At 36.3% G+C, this 17,835-nt stretch overlaps 1 protein-coding gene across 1 annotated transcript; it reads right to left on the bottom strand.

The window, feature by feature from the left end:
• Positions 1-722: 722 nt before the first annotated feature.
• LOC130085508 (transmembrane protease serine 3) lies at positions 723-13,691 on the bottom strand. The gene is made up of 13 exons (XM_056251296.1): positions 13,394-13,691; positions 11,992-12,277; positions 11,665-11,787; positions 10,791-10,910; positions 10,386-10,509; positions 8,011-8,139; positions 5,347-5,393; positions 4,819-4,984; positions 3,090-3,259; positions 2,885-2,980; positions 2,570-2,697; positions 2,314-2,463; positions 723-998 (listed from the first exon to the last, which is right to left on the bottom strand). The coding sequence occupies exons 1-13, from the start codon at positions 13,463-13,465 to the stop codon at positions 975-977; spliced, it is 1,635 nt and encodes a 544-aa protein (XP_056107271.1). The 5' UTR covers positions 13,466-13,691; the 3' UTR covers positions 723-974.
• Positions 13,692-17,835: the final 4,144 nt, after the last annotated feature.

The raw sequence follows: 17,835 nt of genomic DNA, 5'->3' as shown, positions 1-17,835 counted from the left end.
TTGCTAGGGGTGAAATTGTAATTTAGTTCACAGAAAGTTGCTTATTTATTATTATTATTATTATTTTTGGTCCATTTCTAATCGGATTTGTTACTCTGGTTTAGCATTTACTCATTTTCCAACACTTTTTGTACATTTTAAATAGTGGAAGGGAAGAGAAAGAGCAGAATAGAGATTTAGGGTACGTTTACACAACAACAATGTGCTAAAAGCGGAAAAGTTTTTCCTTAGCTTTTTTTGCGTACAGACGACAATGTTGTCAGAATGATCCCAGTTCATACGGATCTGTATGAAAATGACTAAAAACGCTGTATTATTCATGCCAGGCCAGTAGTTGGCGATGTCACTTTGTAAAGAAACACTATGCTTCTATAGACTGTACACGTAATACGCATGCGCATGACGTCATGTCAAAACTTACACTTTGAAACCCATTTTCAAAAGTTTGACGTGTAAATGAATGGCCAAAACGCAAAGGTTTTCCATTTTTAGTTGAAAACAGTGTTGTGTAAACGGCCCCTTAAGAACATCATTTTAATACAGTAAATGTCTTTATAACATTAAGATATAATTTTAATAAAACATCATTTTAATGAGAATGGTAAATGTATCACATGTTAAGCGTGTACATTTGGCCTTACATACAAAAATATATGCACTAAAACGTTTCAACATGCATGGATAAATAAATGATCAATATTTGGAGCCAAATAAACAAAAAAAGTACATTAAATAGCATATTACAAATAAACTGTTTAAACTATTACTTAAAAATTTGTATTTTACTGTATTTTCGTTCTGGTCAGTAGAATCAAACCAACATGGCTTATGAAGGGGAATCATTTCGAGTCTATATATATATTACCATATTACCATGACATGTTTCCCCTTCATAAGCCATTTTGGATATGGTAATGTCAGATGTTAGTTATGGAAATATGCAAGTCAGCAGAAGCTCGTCCACCATGAGGCGCTCAACGACGCTGATCCTCTTCTTTCTGTTAAAAAAAATTATTAATTAAATTAAATTAAAACTATTATTTGCATTTCTTAAATACCAGTGTTCTCCCGTAAATATAAGACTGTAAAACTTTAATATCAAATGACTTGAGCATGAAATCAAAACCCAATGAATGGCTAGGGATAAAATCATATGGCAAACAAATGGAGCGAATGGTGTTTGTATGGCTCAATTAACTGCAGAGAGCTTGAGAAGGTGCAGAACAGTACAACACAATCGCCTCTAGGTGACTCTAGTGTACCAAAAACCTTTTCAAAGGTCAAAAAGACCCCGAGGAGCTGGAAGTCTGTCAGTTATTCATCCGCACAAACACACTTACCAATGATCAACCAAGACAGCCAGGAAACAAAGTTAATGGAATATAAATCCGAGTGCTAATTATCCAATGAGAATAAAGTTCAACTGCCATCTTCTAACTGAATGTCACTCCTCCAGGCTCGTCACTTACTCAGAGGCCTAGGAAACTATATCTGTGTAATTTACAGTTATTATTCACTTGTTTTTCCACAGTTTAAACATGTGTGCAGGATCTTACAAGTGTGCAAAAAGATAATATGAGTAATTAACATGATAATTGCATTTTGTTAATTGTTAATGCTTTTTGAATATAAAAAAGTCAGAAAAGTACTTCCAATGTCAAAATGAAGAAGAAGAAGAGGGTGATTAAATGGTGAGTTTCCCACCACACAAACCTTTAAGCAATTCAGTTGATTTACACATTTCACTCATGTTACATTTTATGTTTGTGTTACAGAAATTTCTAGAAGAAGAAAAAATCATGGTAGGTCTATAATGTATTGAATATATTGTCTGATTAATTATGTTTCTTTTGAGATGCTATTGACTTCACTGGTGTTAAAAAACAACAAAACTAAATTAAATTGGTACTGTTCTATTTAAAAGGCCATCAGTGGTTTAACCCCTTGTCTCTTAGCTTATCCAATACAAAAGTCCACTATAATCATTGGTCTTAACAGAGCTTGGAAAAAATAATTTTAAGTGTAACGCTTCTGTTGCTTGGAAAAATCTAGAAAATATATTAAATTTGTCCAAGCCCCAGTTTTTAACATGGTTAAATAAGGGTAAATGAAATGAATGAAAAAATCAATTTAAATTTTAAACAACAAATGTCAAGCTGCCCTTTATCATTAATAATAATGTCAAAATGTTAAATAAGTACTTTCAGTTTTTGTGAGTGACATCAACTGAATTCCAACTACAAACATTTTGTAAATAAGTAAGTGTAGGGTGTTTTTTTTGTTTGTTTAAAAAAAAAAAGAACTGTTCTTTACCTCCATCTGTTGCTGAATCCATGTGATCGCTTCAGTTATGCTGGTGTAAACGCCTGGTTTGTTTTTTTGTCCACAGCTCTCAGCCCAGCTGGCTGTGCCCACCAATGTCCACCCGGACCCCTGACAGGCCAGCGGCCCTCCGTTATCGCCCTACAGACAGAAGACTAGGGATTAAACTAAGGTGCAAATACATTCAAGTGTACTTGTTTCAATAATGACTATTGCTGTTTATTATGATGACACAAAGATGCAATACCGAACATGTACCAGCACCGCCATCCAAGTGTCCTGCACAGATGTTCCATGAGGTCAGACCCCGTCTGCGGCATTTTCTGCCGGACAGTAACGGGACCTGAGTGACATGTAGGGACACACTGGCCTCTCCTGCACAACACACACACATGTGCATTCTGAAGAGTCAACTCCAATAATACAAGACGATATAGTACTCAACATGTCTACAAAAGCTGTGAAACTTGTTTACCACTAGCATTTGCAGAAGAGATACCAGTTATTTTTTTTCATTAAATGCCCTTAAAAATGTACTAATAGCTGATGGATCCACACTCACCACCATTCACTGTGGCTCCCCAGCCTGAGATTAAACACATCTGTCCATCCTCAAAGCTCTCGCCGTAACTAGGCAGACAGATGGGGGCTACTTGGTCTGGGGCAAAAAAAAGAAAAAAAGAAAGAGATACATTTCGTTAAAATCATGCTTTTAAACTCATCTATTTTACAAATATTTCAGCCAGTGACAAAAAGCAAATTCTTACCGTTGAAAGACAGAGGTAGTTTAAGCCTTATCAGTGCTATGTTGTAGCTGAGTCCTTCTGACCTGAAGCTCGCATGGTAGATGATTTTCTCCACAGAGAGAGCTCCGGATCCACTCAATGGCTGGTCTATCATCCCAGCATACACTGTCCATAACACTGGCTGAGCAAAACTTTGAACAAAAAGAATCACGAATGTAAGTACTGGACCATCATAAACTAATCTGGATTAGCCCAGAGCCAGTTTAAACTATGCTGGACCAGTATAAGATCAGCATAAACCAATTTGAACCAGCACGGAACTGGAATAAACCAGTCTGGGTCAGCACAGAACCAATATAAACCAGTCAGGACTAATACCAGAGTCAGACCAGCATAAACCAGTCTGGAGCAACACAGAACCAGTATTGTGGACCAGCACCAAATCAAGATAAAACACCAGACCATCACAATCTAGTCTGGACCAGCTCAGCATCAGCATAAATGAGTCTGAACCAGTATAAAGTTAAACCAATCTAAACTGGTACGTGACCAGGTTAAAACGGTCTAGACCAACATGAGATCAGAATAAACCAGTCTGGACCAGCATCTGACTAGCATAAAACAGCCTGACCAGGACCAGCCCATTACAAACTAGTCTGTAACGGCACAAAATCAGTATAAACCAGTCTTGACCAGCATAAATCCAGAATAAATCAGTGTGGACCAGCATAGAACCAGTATAAACCAGCCTGGCCCAGCACCAGACCATCATAAACCAGTCTGGACCAGCACACAACCAGTATATACTAGCCTGGACCAGCACCAGACCATCATAATTCAGTCTGGATCAGCACATAACCAGTATAAACCAGTCTTGACCAGTATCTTGACTAGCATAAAACAGTCTAGATCAGCACCAGACCTTCATAAACCAGTCTGGACCAGCAAATAACCAGTATAAACAAGTCTGGACCAGCACAGAACTAGTATAAACTAGTCTGGACCCCCACCAGATCAGGATAAAACAGCCCCAGACCTTCACAAACCAGTATGAACCAGAACAGATCCATCATAAACCAATCTGGACCAGCACAAGACACCCATAAGAGTCTGCACCAGCACTAAACCACTATAAGCCAGTCTGGACAAGCACCAGACCATCATAAACCAGTCCAGACCAGTACAGAACCAGTATTAATGAGTCTGGACCAGCACCAGATCAGGATAAAACAGTCTGGATCAGCACCAGATCAGGATAAAATAGCCACTGACCTTCACAAACCAATTTGAACCAGAACAGATCCATCATAAACCAGTCTGGACTACCACAGAACCAGTATAGATCAGTCTGGACCAGCACCAGATCATCACCAACCAGTCTGGAGCAGCACAGAACCAGTATAAACCAGAATGGACCCGCTTCAAACCATCACAAACCAATCTGGACCAGCATCAAACTAGTATAAAATAGTCTGGACCTGTACCAGACCATTATAAACTAGTCTGGACCAGCACAGAACCAGTGTGGACCAGCACCAGATCATCACCAACCGGTATGGACCAGCACAGAACCAGTATGGACCAGCATCCGACTAGTATAAAACAGCCTAGACCAGTACCAGACCATTATAAACAAGTCTGGACCAGCACAGAACCAGTCTGGACCAGCAATAGACCATCATAAACCAGTCTGGACCAACACAAAACCAGTATAAACCAGCTTGGAGCTGTTTTTGCATGATATACTCACCCATAGACACAGTGAGCAGCAGTGAGTATCCAGCGCTCACTGATGACTGATCCTCCACAGAGATGCTGGTTCTGGTAGTGTAGGCTGACCTGCCATGGGACCTGCCCGGGCTTCGACACGTTTCCTCCCACAATACGACTGCGGGCGGCTGGCCTGGAACCACACTCTACACAACAACACAAACTAGATTTGCCCATTTTCTGGGGGAATTTTTTCTTTGCACATGCAAAAGTCACTGACACAATGCTAGGATGTTGCCGTGACGTTGAAATAAGGTTGCTATGTGGTTGTGAGTGTTTTTACTATACATACGGTATAGCTATTTGGTTGCTGGGTGTTCAAGGTGGATGTTAAGGCATTTCTAGAGTGTTCTGGGTGGTTACTAACTGATTACTGACTTTTTATTGTCATATACACAATATTATCAAGATGAAGACAATCTTAACTTTTATGAGAGTATGATCTACTTAAACTGTGCAACAATTACACTCATTGCTTATCTTTTAAAGATTAATATCAGCCACTCACCTATACATTTGACAGCTGTCACTATACCAGAACTGCAGAGAGTCTTTCTGAAATAATAGAAAATACACTTTTAGTGAAATCGATATTTCTGTCTGACTAAACTACTCTGTTAACTGTTCTAGTTTCATTTAAATGCCTCCATTTGTCTTTTATTCTAAAAAGCGAATCGGCTTGTCATGTCAAACTGTTTCACAACTCTCGTTTTATTGCAGCATGGAGTCAAGATGTCTCCTTTCTTTTTCTGCTCAAAACCTCATCTCAGCTGCCAAGAATAAATCCGACCAGACGTTCATACATCTGAAGGTAAGATATCTCACAAACACAGTCCTGACTGCTTTATCAGATACCAAAAACACTCCTGAACATCAGTATCTGCAGAGACACTTCAGTACTGAACGATCTGCCATGTAATGCGTCAGTCACTGGACTGGACTGATCTTATTTGACAGTCTTTGGCCTAAATACTTCCTCCTCAGGCTCCCAAAATTTGATTTGGACCTGAGAAAAAGAGACACTGAAATGCTCATTTGAAAGCTAAAGAGCAACTGCTATTAATATCATAGTCAACACAGGGCTCCGAAATTTGGGCTTAAAATGATCATTTTTGCTTGTTTGAAAGATTTGCATCATTCAACTTTACATTTGGACCACATTGTTCTAAAACACCTTTTTTTATATATATATTTGAATGTGGCTTAGAATACTAAAACAAAACAACCAATCTGATGTAAGTCTCACGAAGCTAAAATAAAGGCTACATCATAATATCACGTTCAATCGTTTCGAATCAGTCGAGGTGAGAAGGGGCTGTTTACACGACACAATTTTCTTTTCTTTTTTTTTAACATAAAACTTTTTATGCGTTTCGGCCGTTCATTTACACGACAACGGCGTTTTGGGAGCCTGAAAACCCAGACTTTTAAAAACAGGTTTCAAAGTGCACGTTTTTGAAAACGATACTGTTATCTATGGAAGCTTGTTTCCGCCACTGAATAAAAACATTGAAAAAAATAATTGCGACTTTTTTATCTCACAATTGCGAGATATGAAGTCAGAATTGTGAGAAATAAAGTCACAATTGCGACATATAAAGTCGCAATTCTGAGAAATAAAGTCGCAATTGCGAGATATAAAGTCGCAATTCTGAGAAATAAAGTCGCAATTGCGAGATATAAAGTCGCAATTATGAGAAATAAAGTCGCAATTGCGAGAATAAAAGACAGAATTGCGACTTTTTATCTCGCAATTCTGACTTTATAACACATTGCGAATTTATATCTCGAAATTCTGACATCTTTTCTCAGAATTGTGAGATAAAAACTCGCAATTGCGAGTTATCAGGCCAATTCTAAGGGGGAAAAAAGACTAACTTTTTCCCCCTCAGAATAGTATATATCTCACAATTCTGACTTTACAACACGCAATTTCGACTTTATATCACGCAATTCTGATTTTATAACACGCAATTGCGACTTTATATCAATCAATTCTGACTTTATATCTCGCAATTCTGACTTTATATCTGGCAATTCTGACTTTATATCTCGCAATTCTGACTTTATAACACGCAATTGCGATTTTATATCACGCAATTCTGACTTTATAACACGCAATTGCGACTTTATATCAATCAATTCTGACTTTATATCTCGCAATTCTGACTTTATATCTCGCAATTCTGACTTTATATCTCGCAATTCTGAGTTATCAGGCCAATTCTAAGGGGGAAAAAAGACTAACTTTTTCCCCCTCAGAATAGTATATATCTCACAATTCTGACTTTACAACACGCAATTTCGACTTTATATCACGCAATTCTGATTTTATAACACGCAATTGCGACTTTATATCAATCAATTCTGACTTATATATCTCGCAATTCTGACTTTATATCTCGCAATTCTGACTTTATATCTCGCAATTCTGACTTTATAACACGCAATTGCGATTTTATATCACGCAATTCTGACTTTATAACACGCAATTGCGACTTTATATCAATCAATTCTGACTTTATATCTCGCAATTCTGACTTTATATCTCGCAATTCTGACTTTATATCTCGCAATTCTGACTTTATAACACGCAATTGCGATTTTATATCACGCAATTCTGACTTTATAACACGCAATTGCGATTTTATATCACGTAATTATGACTTTATATCTCGCAATTATGACTTTACATCTCGCAATTCTGAGAAATAAAGTCAGAATTGTGAGATAAAGTCGCAATTACCTTTTTTATTTTTCATTCAGTGGCGGAAACAAGCTTCCATAGTTATCGGCTCTGTGTAAACTACAAAAACGTTTTGTTTCTTTACAAAGTGACATCGCCAACTATTGGCCTGGCAGCTAAATACAGCGATTTTAGCCGTTTTCGTGGATCCGTTTGAACTGTTGCAAATCTTTGTGACTAAATCACTAAAAGAACTGGTTTATAAGAGTAATTTGTTTGCGAATCGGACATTACTGCTCACTCGTTGCATGCGCTCTAAATATATGATATCTGGTGAAGGCGCATATACAGACATGTTTGTTAAATCTTTATTTTGACATTTAATGGTAGTCTGGAGCCTTAGAAACCACAGTGTTAAACTAATGCTTTGTTTTGGCAAGGTACATTCAGTTGCTTTAGCACGCAGGTGTGTAAAAGAAGGTTTACCTAACGTATGAAGAGTTGTGGATCTTGAAGGTGTCTTGAAGGGCTGTTTGGTTGATATTGAGAGCCACTAGATTATTCTGAAATACTGCTTCAATAGAGGAGATGGGAATGGCAGCAGAGCTTACGTAACTACAACCAGAGAGAGAGGAGAACAAATGAGAAATTACTCTAGTTATTACCAAGTTACTTTACCAAGAATCGATGGGATAATACTTGAACACCCTAAAATGGCACAATTTGAAAAATGTTTGAATCCAGTGTAAATTTGCTGTATAATGAAAACAATTACATGGGAATAAAGTGCTCTCATATATTAAAGCTGGAGCACTGAGTACTTTCTCATTAAGTTTATAGTTATTAAATGCTAAAAGACACAAAACTACAGTCGTAGAAGAAAAGGTTCTATATAGAACCTTAAAGTTTCTGTCAAGCACTTCATATTTAGAACCTTTTAGTGGTTTCCATCTTGGAATTGTTTTATGGATTTAGTTCTAATTAGGTTTGTTTAAATTCATGTATAATTTTAATTACACTTTTTGAATTAAACAAATATATCTTTATACAGACATACAAAAACATTTAATAACCTGTTAAACATTAAAGTATTATGTATAATTTAAGACATTTTTTCTTATATAGAACCTTTTTGGCATAAAGTGCTCTTTAGGGTTCTTTATAGAAACCCACTGAACCTTTTATACCCAACACAGAAATATCTCTCTTTTTCCCTCTCAATTTCACACCTGTTTACTTTCATTCATAAGCTGTTACTTCTGAAAAGATGAAATCAGTTGACTTTAGCTGATGCTGATCGGTTCCCTTATTAAGGAGACGTGGCCCGAGGGACTGTAATTAATCATTATTTCTGGCCAAAACAGCTACTAAATTCAAAATGCATTATAAAAGACAGTGATGCCAAACAAAAAGATCAGACTTCTAAAATAAAATAAAGACAGGAGATTGTAGGTGTTAAATGTAACATCTTGACCTAGTTGAGGTGAAACAGCGTTTGCAATGATGTTTTTTTTCTTCTTTCATTTAATGGCAGACTGATTTTAATTGGATTAACTATGCAGGTAATGAGGCCACTGGGAACAGAGGCACATTATTATTCATAGACACCCACACAGTGCAAGAAAACACACACACACACGAGAAAAGTATCACCATATTTCTGTTTAAAAGGGGGAAATCCCTGCTTTGCTCTGGAAAATGAATTTTCCCTAAATAGCACACATGGGCGGTGAAGATGGCTGTTAGTTATTAGAAATGAAGACCCAAAATGTGTAAATGCCATGGAAATTTTAATGAATATAATATATATAAATATATAGTTCCTAGTTAGAAATATTTTATTGGATGGAAATTGTGAGTAAAAATATATATATATATATATATACACTACCGTTCAAAAGTTTGGGGTCAGTGAGAATTTTATTTTTATTTTTTGGAGGAAAGAAATCAATACTTTTATTTATCAAGGAATAATTAATTTGATCGAAAGTGACAGTAAAGACATTTATAATGTTACAAAAGTCTTTTGAACTTCCTATTCATCAAAGAATCCTAAAATCAAAACAAAAAAACTGTACAACTGACAGACCAACAACTGTTTCAACATTGATAATAATAATAAATGTTTCTTGAGCATCAAATCCTCATATTATACTGATTTGTGAAGGATCATTTGACACTGAAGACACTGACACTGGTGATGCTGAAAATTCAGCTTTGATCACAGGAATAAATTACACTTTACTATATATTCACACAGAAAACAGCTGATTTACACTGGAATAATATTTAATACTATAACTGATTTTTGTTGTATTTTTAATCAAATAAGCGCAGCCATGGTTAGCAGAAGAGAATTCTTTTAAAATATTTAAAATCGTACCGACCCCAAACTTTTGAACGGTAGTGTATATATATATATATATATAAAAAAAAAAAATCCTAATCCGTATTTAATCCTTATCCGGTAAATCACAAAAAAAGAGAGAGATATATAACTTATACATAACTTTAGTCAAAAAAGACTGGAAACCCTAAAGAACATTCAGCTCTTGAAACTGACTGGAAATTTAATTTAATCTGATTTTGTTTTGTTTTGGGGTTTTTTTGTTGCAAAATTTCATTTATTTTAATCATAATATTTTTTATAGTTGTTTTAGTTCAATTTAATCTATTGACGACACTGTTAATCTATTGACAAGTTTTTGTAAAACAAAGTTTGAAAGCAAGCAGCCTTGCAATTATAGCAGAAATACAAGAGAAGTATATAAGTTTACATGGGAGGGAGGGGGGGGGGGCTTCAAAAATTATCTTAAAGGCAATCCATCTGCCCCGACACACTTAAACAATTGTGTTTGTACCTGTTGTATCCCAGTTGTCTGCAGGCTAAGGAGCCCAGGTGAGAATCCCAGCCTTCAGAGCACACAGTCCTCCACGAGCCCCTGCTGAACACCTGCAGCACAGAGCTTCTGCCACTCACACGCACTGAGACCGAGAGAGAGAGATGCGGGTCAGTCAAGACATGCACGCTTCACATGCTGTCAGTGGTTAACATCTGGGGTCCGGTTTCAATCATTTTGTAAGATCTGCTTATAGATGGGCTGATGACAAAACTGGTGTGGAAAGTTGTTTGATTATGTATATATATTTTTTCTTCTTTGGAATGGCATGCATCATTCACCGTAACGTGTATTAAAACAATACATATGGTGAATTTTGATTTTGTGCTTAAAGTCAGGAGGAAGAGACAGACAGGATCAGCCCACCACAGTTGAGTTCATCTTCTCCATCTCCGCAATCCTCGACTCCGTCACACACTGCTTTTCTGCTGATACACCGAACTGACGACACGCAGTGAAACTTTCCTGAGCAACTCTCCAGACCCACTGGAGACAAAGAGACTGCTTTCAAAATGCATGATGGTGACTGAGACACACACACACACACACACACTCACACTCTAAGAGAACTTAACACAACCATCTGTTAGCAGTGACCTACTGGCATAGGTGGAGCTCATTAAACATTTACTAACTCAACTTCACAGACACACACATACGCTCTCACACACACACACACACACACACACACGCTCACACATACATTTATTTTCGTCATGTTGGGGACTTTTCTTTTACTTCTATTGTCTATATACTGTATACAATTCAAAATAACTGCTTTCTATGTGAATATATTTGAAAGTGTAATTTATTCCTGATGTAAAGCTAATGTTCAGCATCATTACGCCAGTCTTCAGTGTCACATGATCCTTCAGAAATCATTCTAATATGCTGATTTGCTACTCAAGAGTATATTTTTTTTAAATCAATGTTCACCTTTTATGGTGGAAAGTGTTGCTGCTTAATATCTAGATGACTCAAATTATTGGAGTAACTGGATTAATGATGCTGCAAAATTCAGCTTTGCATCAGAGGAATAAATTACATAATGAAAATATATACAAATACAAAACAGTTATTTTAAACTGTAATAACATTTCAAAATATTTCTGGTTTTTACTGTATTTTTGATCAAATAAATGCAACCTTGGTGAGCAAAAAAGACTTCTTTCAAAAACATTAAAAAAATCTTAAGTTGGGAAAAATGTTGTGCCCAAATTATTTAAAAAAACACTCTCACCTCCCAAACCTATTCCTAGTGACAGAATCAAGACTATAAGCAAGACCAAGATGATAAGCAGAGCCAGCAATCTGCGAGACACATACGGCCAACACAAAGATTTCAAGTTTGACAGGTCCTCTCCTGCAAGAGAGAGAGAGAGAGAGAGATTGAATAATTGATTGAATAAATCAGTCTGCTGAAGGCCAGTGCTGTCAGTGGAGTAAGACTGATTAGATCACATTTTAACACCTCGAGTAGCTGAGGTGGCCATGTAAACCACACACCGAAACCATTCCAATTTACTTACACCCTGTGACACACCTTGAAAGCGAGAAGCCTGCTTACCATCCAAGAAGGGCTGGACCTTGATGACGGGCACACCTGGGCTGGGTGGGATCTGAATGTTGTGGACTTTGTTGTACACAGGCAGCGGAGCTGACGCCACAGTTGGCAACTCGACAGGGACGTGGGGGTCCTGCGAGCCCGGGTCGTAGAAGTGAATCGAATGGCTGTTGTGACTGCTGAAGGAGCTCACGTTGAAAGTATTGGGGGTCTCCACAATGGGAAGGTCCTCTTCCGTGATAGAGACCAGCTCAAGAGCTCTAGACTCAGTGCCGTCCTCTACCAGATCCTGGGAAAGTTGGTGAGAAGACTGACAAAAAAGAAACACTTTTAAATGATATCAAGGTATAAACAATACCGGTCACATTTTTTGGAATAATTATGTTGTTGTTGGTTTATGTTTTTAAAGTCTCTTATGCTCACTAAACCTGCATTTATTTGATCAATAATACAGTAAAAACAATGAAATATTACAATTATTACAAACTATTTTCTATTTTAATACATTTTAAAATGTAATTTATTCCTGTGATGCAAAGCTGAATTTTCAGCATTATTACTCCAGTCTTTAGTGTCACATGATCCTTCAGAAATCATTCTAATATGCTGATTTGCTGCTCAGATATTAATAACGCTTCTTCTTATTATTAATGTTTAAAATAGTTTTGCTTCTTAATATTTTTCACATAAATATTTGGCAGCAACATTGTTCATCATAAAAGGTGAACATTGCTCTGTTATTAAAAGGTGAAGTTTTGAATGGTAGTGTGTCATTGTTTCCACAAAAATATTAAGCAGCACCACTTTTTTACATTTTGATAATAATAAGAAATATTTTTTTAACATCAAATAAGCATTATAGAATGATTTCTGAAGGATCATGTGACACTGAAAACTGGAGTAATGATGCTGAAAATTCAGCTTTGAATCACAGGCATTTTAAAATATATTCAAATAGAAAACAGTTATTTTAATTTGTAATAATATTTCACCATATTACTGTTTTTACTGTACAAATAAATGCAGCCTTGGTGAGCATAAGAGACCATAAGTTGTTTGACATAATCTATTATTGTTTAGGAAAACAAAAAAATGTTTTTATTTTAGAAAATAAATAAATTAATTAATAATAATAATAATACTTTTTTTAAATCTACCAGACCAAAAAAAAAAAAAATGGTTGAAAACTTTACACCATGTACAATTTCACAATTAGGTTGTACACACAAGTGTATTCACGGTGTAATGACAAAAAAAGAGCATGATGGATGGAGTGACACCAGAGAGAGAGTATGTGGCAGCTGATGTGATAGACGCGCGTGCCTTGTCAACCTTAAAGTGTCTGAAACACAAGGACACCAGCAAACTCTCAGACATGAAATACCCGCTGTTCATGCTTCCTTACCCTCTCCTCTCGGCTTCCTCCCTCTGAACCCGGCCGCTCCGTCTCTCCTGTGGTCTGGGAATAAGAAGCCATGATGACTCTGTTCTTTCATCCTCTCATCTTGGATGAACGAGGCAAATGAGAGACGACACTGACACCGATCTACTTAGGAAGTGAAAAAGTGACGTTGTGAATGGGAATCCAAGGCCCTCGGTCTGTTTAATCCTTGTTAGAAAGAATGAAGAATGAAATATTCCAAGTGACCGCCTGTGAAATTAGCTTTGGAGAAATTGAGAAATGAAGGGGCTAATTTGAAGGTGACTAACTGGAGAGCTTGAGAACTGTCCTTCTGACTGACTTCATATCTTATTCTTGTTCCTCTCTCTCTCTCTCTCTCTCTCTCTCTCTCACACACACACACACACAGTGACACCTGAGCAGGTGTGCAGCAGTGTTTTGTCGTGTGACTACAGCTGTGGATCAGGTAATGCAGGACGGGCTCGGCTCGACTTCTGAGGTCCAGTTACACTAGAAGGTCAGGCAGGAGCACCAGGCACGAAAAGGTCATCAGTCTTTAGGCTGTTCCCTAATTCAACCCTATACCTCTAGGACCTTTAATTATATTCATTAAGCACCTTGTGGTTTCTAAACAGATGCTCTTTTTTCATGAAAACATTCAAATACAATTCAAAATGAAGATATTTTCAATTTCTGAACATTTGTTTTGATATTTTTTGGGGCTCAGATATTGTAAAAAAAAAAAAGTTAAAGGCTTGTTAAAGGCTTTTTCTTTTTTTTTAAAAAAAGGGTGAAAATGCCCACAATTATATTCATTAAGGACATTGGAGTTTCTAATTAGATGTTTTTTTCATTACAAAACATTAAAATGCATTTCAAAACATCTGTCATGATGAACATATTTTTAATTTCTGAAAATGTTTTATTTATTTATATATTTTTGTTGAGCTTAAAGTAAAAAATGTCTAGTTGTTCAGATTGTAATAAATGAAAAAAAGTATTGTGGAAAAAAATGGTGAAAAAAACAATTACATTCCTATAAAACTACATTATAATGCAATTCAAAAACCTCTTTTATGATAAAAAAAATATTATATATTATATATATTTTAAAACATTTGTTTTGATATTTAAGTTGAAAAAAATGTGTTCAGAGATTGTAATAAAAGAAAAAGGGTCTTGCTAAAAGAACATATTTTCAGTTTCTGAAAATTAATTTGGAAGTTTTTGGTGAGGCTTGGAGTTTAAAATGTCTAGCTGTTCTAAGAAATGTTTTGCTATAAGTTGTTTAGCATAATCTTTGTTTTCATAATAAAAAATATGCAGTGAGGCTGTTTTGTTTCGAAATATTAGTAATAAATGTCCACCAAATCAAAACCAATGTTTATTGTAAGAAACCTGCAGGAAGCCATTTTGTTGTTACAAGAAACCCACGCAGACAGAAACCCTTTACTCTTTAATAAAATAATATAATAATTCATTAATAATACTTTGATCTTTATATGAAAAGGGTATGAATTAAAAATATATACTTGAATTGTTTTTTGAAAGCTTAATGATTAAGTTAAACACTTAAGTATATTCAAGGTGGAATGAAATGTTTCAGTATTTTTTTACCTCATGGTCATTAAATCAACAAATCATTGGGTAGGTATGGGTGAGACAGATAACACAATGTGTCAAAGAGAGTGTCATTACATCAGTCTAAAACTGAGAACCCTTGTTAGTTTTCCATCATGCTCTGAGAGCTGTATCTGGTGTCCTGGTGTCTTTTTTTACCCTGTTAGTGTGTATGTGTGTGTGTGTGTGTGTGTGTGTGTGTTTGTGAGACTTATACATGCAGTGTCGCCTTCCCACCAGCAGATGTCACTGAAACGCTGTAACGCGTCACGCGTCTGCCGCTGCATGACGCATCTTTGGTCGAGCTTTAGTTTTTTTTAGGCAGCTGTTCATGAGTCAGCGCCTTCTCGATTGTTACGGGTAAAGTGTGCTCTGTTGCAATGATGATTCACATGTTTGTGTGATAAAGGAACCGATTTTTGCTCGGTTATAATCCGTTCCTCCCTCTCTCGTGCAGTCACGACTATACTGCGGTTGACTCAGCATAGACTGACAGAAACAAGACCGTGACCGATGAGAAACTCAAGAGGCCAAATATTAAGTGCCATTTATAGTTTCAAAACTTGTCTAACTTTTCCCTCCTGTAGAAGCGCTGAGGTGTTTAATTAAATTAAAACCAGCACTCGTGTTCAACCATGAACAACACATTGACCAGCGGTTTGTTTGTTTGTAATGGTTGTAAAAGTATTTGTATCCCTGACCACTTTAAAGTCTCCATGAAATCAAAAATGAAGTTTTTGTGCTTTTAATATGAATATGTTAGCCTAACTATTATCTATAAGCTATTGTTCTCCGAAACAATGACACAATTCACATTTAGAAGATATGTGTTGAAAACTTACAGTCTCTTCCGCCAATATGGATCAGTGATTTTGATGACATCACTCTGCACTTTAGCTTCTCATCAGATTTTCTGTCCAATCAAATGCTCTCTTGAATCTGAAGTGACCCGCCCCCTGCATTATAAATAGACACTGATGCTGCGGCTAAAATCGGTCGCTTTTTTCACACAATTACTATTTTCTACATGGTGAATGGTACATAGTGCACTATATAGGCCGGGGATAGGGAACAATTCAGACAGTGTAAATATGCTTTCCCACGGGGCGAATGAAGTCTGGTGTCACATTAGTTCTCACTGAACCGCCACAGCGCGCACACAGTCTGCTCCAGTCCACAGACATGATAGCACAGTAGATCATATGTGCGAGTCGCGCATACCAAAAAACATATATTCTGCCCATTTTAATTCTGCACAGAATGCCATATTTTAAAGTGATATGGAGGAGATTAGGAGGAGAAACGGTTAGAGATTAGGACTAAACTGTGGCTTTAGCGAGCTGAACGGCTCTGGGCGAGCTGTAACATAAACTAAACGCTATTGGCTATTTGAATAAAGGGGAGGAGCTGTTTGAAATGTCCCGCCCTTGTCTTCCTGTTTCAGTGGAAATTACGTCAACACATTGAATTATGCTGTGTGTTTTAAGGCACTTCAGTGGGCCTTTAAATATCAGAGTCCATAAGTGTGTTAACCGGTGTGTGTGTTTCGAAACTAGCTATAATTTGGGCAGAAAAATGTCCCCAGATACAACATCTGACAAAACTTCATTGTGGGGAGTTACTCAAAGAGAAAAGTGGCTCATAAATAAAGCAAATAGTGTTTTTCACTCAAAAAAGTAATAAATGTTGACTTTAAATGCTCTATTAAATGCATTTTCCATTAAGATAGCTCTTAAAATGATTAATATGTTAAATAATTCTTAGCACCAAACAGACTGATGTTCTCCCAGTCTCTCCTCTTTTGATGAGGAGATTCATCATTTCTTTTAGATGAACTAGGTTTGTGAAGCCTAAAGCTGCCGGCCCACCTGTCCAAAAATAGTCGAGTCCTGACCTTAGGCTTTGCATATGAGTCACAGTATTTTAGCTTCAGTGGACAATAAAGTACACAAGACATGTAGGTTTTTACAATAAATGTTAACTAAGTTTTGAGGTTTAGCCCTATAAAGTCTGATAGCTATGTGAAGTAATAGTCAGATCTTTTTTAAATGGAACAGTTTATTGAACCTTTAGACCAAATATAAAAGTTTGCATACAGTGTGTTTAGAATAGGAATAAGAATATGGAGCTCATACTAGATGAGGGAAAAAACACCTCAATTGTATTTAAAATATCTCCTGTGAAAGAGATTTTTAATTTCAGAGAGGCTATTCTGGTTAAAGAAAGGTTAAAAGTAAAAAATAAATAATAATTTACAGACCTGAACTGAGCAAAAATATGCAATTTATAGAAATATTTATAACAGTAGGCTATATAACAGACTACTGACATAAAATGCATGTAAATATCAGTTGTCACTCTATATCTCCCAATAATGTTGTAGTAAGATTATATTTAGATGATTAGTTTTATGATAAAAGCTCTGTAGTTTTTAGCGTGGGCCAAAACTGCAATACAACACAAAATGATGATTGAGAGATTCAAAAGCCTGATGTATAGGCCTATTTGATATCCTATACATTTTTACATGCTTTTTCTAAAAAATTATGTATGGATAATCAAGTAAACCTAAGTTGCTTCAGTAGTCTACAGTAAATGTGTATTTTGAAATATTAATAACAATATACAAGTTATTCTAACATTTACTTTAAAAAAGCATCAAAAATCAGTAAAGATTTCACAGAAACAGGGCTTATACTTGCAAAAAAAAAGTGTGAACTCTCAATCAGAGGGTAGGAGGCATGTAGAAGATTGTGTACAACACAATTTTTTTCCCCATGTTGATAATTTAGAAGCTTTATGAATTAATATAGGCTAGCAAATAT

The sequence above is a fragment of the Rhinichthys klamathensis genome, unplaced genomic scaffold (assembly GCF_029890125.1).
Source record: "Rhinichthys klamathensis goyatoka isolate OS25496 unplaced genomic scaffold, OSU_Roscu_1.1 h1tg000081l_1, whole genome shotgun sequence".
Taxonomy (NCBI): Eukaryota; Metazoa; Chordata; class Actinopteri; order Cypriniformes; family Leuciscidae; genus Rhinichthys; species Rhinichthys klamathensis.
This window is presented reverse-complemented; position numbering and strand designations above follow the sequence as displayed.

Bases quoted from the DNA above. Each gene is read 5' to 3' on its own strand.
- LOC130085508 (XM_056251296.1), bottom strand. From the start codon at position 13,465: ATGGCTTCTTATTCCCAGACCACAGGAGAGACGGAGCGGCCGGGTTCA. The intron at 5,394-8,010 runs GTAAACCTTCTT...CTATTATTTCAG, and splicing joins CACAACTCTTCATACGTTAG to AAAGACTCTCTGCAGTTCTG. The intron at 2,464-2,569 runs GTATTGCATCTT...TTCTGTCTGTAG, and splicing joins GCGGTGCTGGTACATGTTCG to GGCGATAACGGAGGGCCGCT.